Raw genomic sequence first — 6,036 nt, 5'->3', positions numbered from 1 at the left:
CAGCTGCTGGAATTATCTTCTGGGGTGGGAAGGAGGATAGCAAGTCAAAGGCCAGCCTGGCCTGGTGTGGTGGTGCATGCTTGTAATCCCGCGCTTGGGAGGCTGAGACAGGAGGTTCGAAGCCAGCCTCAGCTACTGAGTGAGGCTCTCAGCAACTTAGTGAGACCCTGTTTAAAATATAAAATAGGTCTGGGAGTATAGCCCAGAGGTAGAAAGCCCCTGGGTTCCACCACCCCCCCCCCCCGTACCACAAAAATAAATAAATAAATAGGACTGGGGTATAGTTCCAAGATTCAATCCCCAGTACAAAAAAAAAAAAAAAGACCTTAAACGAATTAGGATTGTAGCTGAACTGATCTGTAGAGGGCAGTGTTGGATACATTTGTCCCAAGAGCAGTGACTAGGTTTGACAAATTTTCAGTCCTGCGCAAGTGATAAAACTTTAATAGCAAATTTATTCTATTATTGTCCTTTACTTTGAGATAAAAGTATTGGTGCTTTGGGGTGTTAAACTGTCATTGCTCTTGTTAAAGGGCGATGTTTTTTTAAAAAAATACGCAAAACTGAAGATACGCAAAACTGAAGATAGCTATTCAGTGTTGGTTCCATATATGTCCATGGAATCTCGACGTCTTGTAACCACTACTTCAGGCTTCATTTCTGCTGTCATTCTGGGTATAAAAGAATTTTGCCCCTGACCTTGCTTTCCCTAAAAGACAAAAGGAGCTGTGGTAGCTACTACCGTCGGGACGCTCATCAAAAACGGGATGAAGAGCCGGGCGTGGTGGCGAACGCTGGTGATCCCAGCACTTGGGAGGCTGAGACAGGAGGAACTGGGTTCGGGGCCAGCCTCAGCCAATTAGTGAGGCCCTTTGCAACTTAGTGAGACCCTGTTTCAAAATAAATGAAAAATAGGAGGTAGAATGCCTCTGGGTTCAGTCCCCAGCACCAACACACACGCACACACACGTGATAGAGGCGTCGCTCAGGCCTCGGGGGACACTTCTTTCTCCGCCAGGCCCCCGCAGGAGGGGGGCGTCCGAGCCTCCCATCCTCAGTCCAGCCGTGGAGCCCTCGTCACCCTCCCTTGCCCGGGCTCCGGGCGGCCGTGGGGGCCGCGCCGCGCCCCGCTCCCGGCGCCCCCGCTCCCGGGCGGGCCGGGCCAATGGCTGGGCTGCCGGGGCTGCGCGGCTTCTTCAGCTCCGGTGCGTCACGGCGCCGGCGCCGCCCCTCGCGAGCACTGGCCGGGCGCCGGCGGGTCAAACTGCCGGGGGCGGGCTCCGGGCCGGGTCGGGGGGGCTGCGGAGCCGAGGACCGGGAGGCGGCGGGCGGCGGCGGGCCTGGGCACCAGCGCGCTCCGGACCCAGGATAACAAAGGTACCCGCCCCCCCCCCCAGGCCCGGATGCTCTTGGGGTTGCTGGGGGTAGATCTGAGACCTCTGCCACCTTCTGGGCCATGCATAGAGCCTGCTGCTCTGCCCGAACGCTGGAGATATATATATCCTCCACTTGAATGAGGGACCCCATAGGTACCAAGGAGGAGCATTTCTGTGTTGCAGCAGAATGCCACCCCTCCCAAACCTGGGACTCCAGCCTGGTGCCAGCAGACTGCTGGAATTGAAAGCAGAGGGGGGAGAGAGTGAGGGCCCCGTGACCCGGGTAAAGCGAAGACTGCTCCTATTCCCTTCTCCTCCTCGGTGGATTCTGTCTCCCTACCCATGACCACCCCAGACTCGTTGGTTTCCAGCATCTCAGCAATTGGAGGAATACTTCTCCCTCCCCACTTTGACCCGCCTGGGTCAGTGCTTCGCTCAGAGGCGCTGAACTATGAGGAATAAACTGCTGAAGGACAGAGAAAAATTAACTTTCCTTCCAGCCCATCCCCTAGCCACTGACTCAACAATTTTCTGAGCTCACTAGTATGGCATAGACACGGCTGGTGTGGGGACCCCAAGTTGAGATCCAGTTCCCGTGTGTGGTGGCCTTCAAATATGTTATTACTTGTTTATTTTTCACAGCAGTTCTGCCAGGTAGGTCTTATTTAAAAGGGGAGGACACAAGTTCAGAGGTGTGGTATTTTGCCCTGGGAACTGGTTAATGCCGGTTTGCCTCTAGAATTTAGGCTCCTTACCCCATGAGGTTGCCACTACTATTTTTTTTTTTTTTTTCCAGTACTGAGAATGGAACCCAGGGGCATTCTAACTCTGAGCTACACCCCCAGCCCTATTTTTTTTTCTTTATTTTTGAAACAAGGTCTGAGTTGCAAAGGACCTCACTAAGTCTCTGAAGTTGTCAGCGAATCACGATCCTCCTGTGTCAGCCTCCCAAATGCTGGGCTTACTGTGTCACCACACCTGGCTTGCCACTACCTTTTTTTTAAAAAAACCTTTTTGTCTCTATGTTAGTTTGACCCTCAGTTGTCCTCTGCTGACTTCAGGATAAGTACCTGTGAACTGGGGCTTGGAGGGGCTTAGAGTGTAGCTCAGAGGGAGGATGCTTGCTTAGCATTCATGGGGTCCTGGGTTAAAGCCCCAGCACCTCCCCCCACACACACACACACACCACACACACAAAATAAACCAGCATAATAAATAAACATTTCAGTTCTTCCCACTAGACGTTGCTTTCTATAGTGGACAAAGTAGAGAGTTGAAGGATAGAAAATAGGTGATTCTGCTGGGCATGATGACACACACCTGTAATCCCAGGAGACAGGAGGATCACAGTTCACAGACAGCCTCAGCTACTTAGTGAGGCCCTCTGCAACTCAGTGAGATCCTGTTTCAAAATAAAGAATAAAAAATAGGGCTGGGGGATGTAGCTCAAAGGTAGAATGCGCCTGGGTTCCCTCCCCAGTACTGCACAAAAAAGAAAATAGATGACTCTAGAAGCACCTGTTCCCCTTCGCCAGCACCCTATTTCCTTCCATCCTGTTAGCACAGTTTTCATCTCTAGAGTGCTCCAAGTTTTCTCTAAGAGCCTGTTTGGACCCCTCACTCTCTAGTCTCCCCATTTTTCTCAGCGCCTTGCTGCCCTTCCTTTTTTCCTCCCACCCATTCTCTCTGGGCTCCCTAACATCCCTCTCACGGGACCTTCCTGTTTTGACCCTGAAATGTTCCTCCTACAGGTCTACTACAATGCTGCTGTTAAACAGAGCTGTGGTCCCAGGACTGCGACAGGCCTGCAGGTAGGACTTGCCTACTAATCCTATCTCCCCTTATAACTCTCTTATCAGCCAGGTAATCTTATCTAGCAGGTAAGATAATTAAGCTCTGGCCTAGGAAAGAAGGGAAAGCCACATTCCACTCGTCCCACCCATCAGTGGAGAAACTTGTTGTGTGTGTGGTACTGGGGATTGAACCCGGGAGCATTCTACCTCTGAGCTACACACCTAGCCCTATTTTTTTTTCTTTAATTTTTATTTTGCAACAGGGTCTTGCTAGGTTGATGAGTCTTTTTTTTTTTTAATGAAGTATTTGTTGTTGTTTTTTTCTTTTTGTGATACTGGTGGTGAAAACCAGGGGCTTTTCTACCTCTGGGCTATACTCCCAGACCTATTTTTATACTTTATTTGGAAACAGGGTCTCACTAAGTTGCTGAGAGCCTCACTAAGTAGCTGAGGCTGGCTTCGAACCCGTGCGATCCTCCTGTCTTAGCCTCCCAAGCGCAGGGATTACAAGCAAGCGTGCGCCACCACGCCCGGCAATGAGAGTCTTAACTGCATGCTAAGGCTGTTCTGGAACTTTTGGTCCTCCTGTCTTATCTTCCCATGAACTGTAATTACAAATGTGTGCTGCCATGCCCGACTTCTGGAGAAATTAAATTGCAGCTGTAGGAACCAGTGACCAACCAGGAAGTCCTTTGCTGGCACTTTTACATGACCTTATGTGCTACTAAAATCTCTTCCAGACTCAAGTCAACTCCCTTAAGGCTCTGCATTCAGGCCTGCTCTACAGATGATTCATTTCGGCCCCATCGCCCTGACTCCACCTTCTCTGGTGACAGTTCCAGCACTGGGGGATGGAGAGTCATGGGAACTCTGCTAGGCCTTGGTGCAGTGTTGGCCTATCATGACCATTGGTGTAGGGTAAGTGGGGAAAGGGCTTCATTGTCAGAACAAAGGAGTCCTAGTGAGCTCCCCACAGCAGCCCTGGCTGTACTTTGTGTTCTTGCAGTCACCACAGAGCACACATTGGCACTGTCTTTATGTGTGGTGGAGATAGCATCTGCCACGCTCATTTCCCTGGGGTAAGACTGTGGGTTGGGTGAGAGTGCGTTAGAGCGGCTTCTTAATGTTCCCTTCTGCCTCACTCTCCCCTGCTTGCAGGCTGCTCAGGACTCAAAGCCACGCATCTATACTAAGGAGGAAGTGAGTTCCCACAAGAGCCAGAAGACTGGGATCTGGGTGACTCTGGGCTCTGAGGTCTTTGATGTCACAGAATTTGTGGACCTACATCCAGGGGGACCTTCAAAATTGATGCTAGCTGCTGGGGGCCCCCTAGAGCCCTTCTGGTCTCTCTATGCATTTCACAACCAGCCTCATGTGCGTGAGTTACTGGCTCAGTACAAGATTGGGGAGCTAAGCCCTGAAGAAAGTGTGCCCCCCACCTTGGAGATAGCTGACCCTTTTGCTGATGATCCTGTGCGTCACCCAGCCCTAAAAGTCAACAGCCAGCGCCCCTTTAATGCAGAGCCTCCCCCTGAACTGCTGACAGAAAACTACATCACACCCAACCCTATCTTCTTCACTCGAAACCATATGCCTGTACCTAACGTGGACCCAGACACCTATTGTTTGCATGTAGTAGGGCCACCTGGAGGTCAGTCACTGTCCCTATCCCTGGATGACTTGTACAAGTTTCCCAAACATGAAATCACAGTCACTCTTCAGTGTGCTGGCAACCGACGCTCTGATATGAATAAGGTGAAGGAAGTAAAAGGTCTGGAGTGGCGGACAGGGGCCATCAGCACTGCACGATGGGCCGGGGCACGGCTCTGTGATGTATTAGTCCAGGCTGGTTATCAACTTGGTGAAACCGAGGCCCATGTCTGCTTTGAGGGACTGGACTCAGACCCCACTGGGACTACCTATGGAGCATCCATCCCTCTGGCTCGGGCCATGGATCCTGAAGCTGAGGTCTTGCTGGCATATGAGATGAATGGGCAGCCTCTGCCTCGTGACCATGGCTTCCCTGTCCGGGTTGTGGTTCCCGGTGTGGTAGGCGCCCGAAATGTCAAATGGCTGGGCAAAGTGAGTGTGGAACCAGAGGAAAGTTATAGCCACTGGCAACAGCGGGATTACAAAGGCTTCTCTCCGTCTGTGGACTGGGACACTGTGGATTTTGATTCAGCTCCGTCTATTCAGGAACTCCCTGTCCAGTCAGCTATCACAGAGCCTCAGGATGGGGATACCATTCAGTCAGGGGAGGTGACTGTCAAGGGCTATGCGTGGAGTGGTGGTGGCAGGGCTGTGATCCGAGTGGATGTGTCCCTGGATGGGGGGCTAACGTGGCATACAGCAGAGCTAGAAGGAGAGAAACAGCCTCCTAGGAAGGCCTGGGCCTGGCGTTTATGGCATCTACAAGCCCCTGTGCCAGCTGGACAAAAGGAATTGAATATTGTTTGTAAAGCTGTGGATGATAGCTACAATGTGCAACCAGACACCGTGGCCCCAATCTGGAACCTGCGAGGTGTGCTCAGCAATGCCTGGCACCGTATCCGTGTCCACGTCACCCAATGAGAGTGTGGCACAGAGCCGCGGAACCACCTTGACCCCTTGGCTACCCATCTTTTGGCCTCACTGCCACAGAAAAGCCTTTCTGTCCTCTCCACTTCTTGGATCACAACCCCATACTGTGCCTTTCTGAGCCATACCCAGGTATTCTGCCTTCTTTGATGCAGTGTTACATAATCCTGGCCTCTGACCCTATGCCAGGAGGTAAGAGCTGTTGGAACAAGAGACTAGAAACGACGAAAGTAATTTTGGAGACAAGCACTTTTTTTTAAATCCTTCCCCGCCTCCACTTCTAAATGCCT

General features: G+C 51.6%; 1 protein-coding gene across 1 annotated transcript; it reads left to right on the top strand.

Moving 5' to 3' along the window:
* Nucleotides 1-3,137: 3,137 nt before the first annotated feature.
* On the top strand, nucleotides 3,138-5,740 carry SUOX (sulfite oxidase; the record flags this gene model as incomplete). Its single annotated transcript, XM_080704854.1, has 3 exons — nucleotides 3,138-3,187; nucleotides 3,910-4,087; nucleotides 4,328-5,740. The coding sequence occupies 3 exons, from the start codon at nucleotides 3,138-3,140 to the stop codon at nucleotides 5,738-5,740; spliced, it is 1,641 nt and encodes a 546-aa protein (XP_080560980.1).
* Between the last annotated feature and the right edge of the window lie 296 nt (nucleotides 5,741-6,036).

Source organism: Muscardinus avellanarius (genome assembly GCF_963383645.1).
Source record: "Muscardinus avellanarius genome assembly, chromosome: 11".
In the NCBI taxonomy this organism is placed as follows: domain Eukaryota; kingdom Metazoa; phylum Chordata; class Mammalia; order Rodentia; family Gliridae; genus Muscardinus; species Muscardinus avellanarius.
This window is presented reverse-complemented; position numbering and strand designations above follow the sequence as displayed.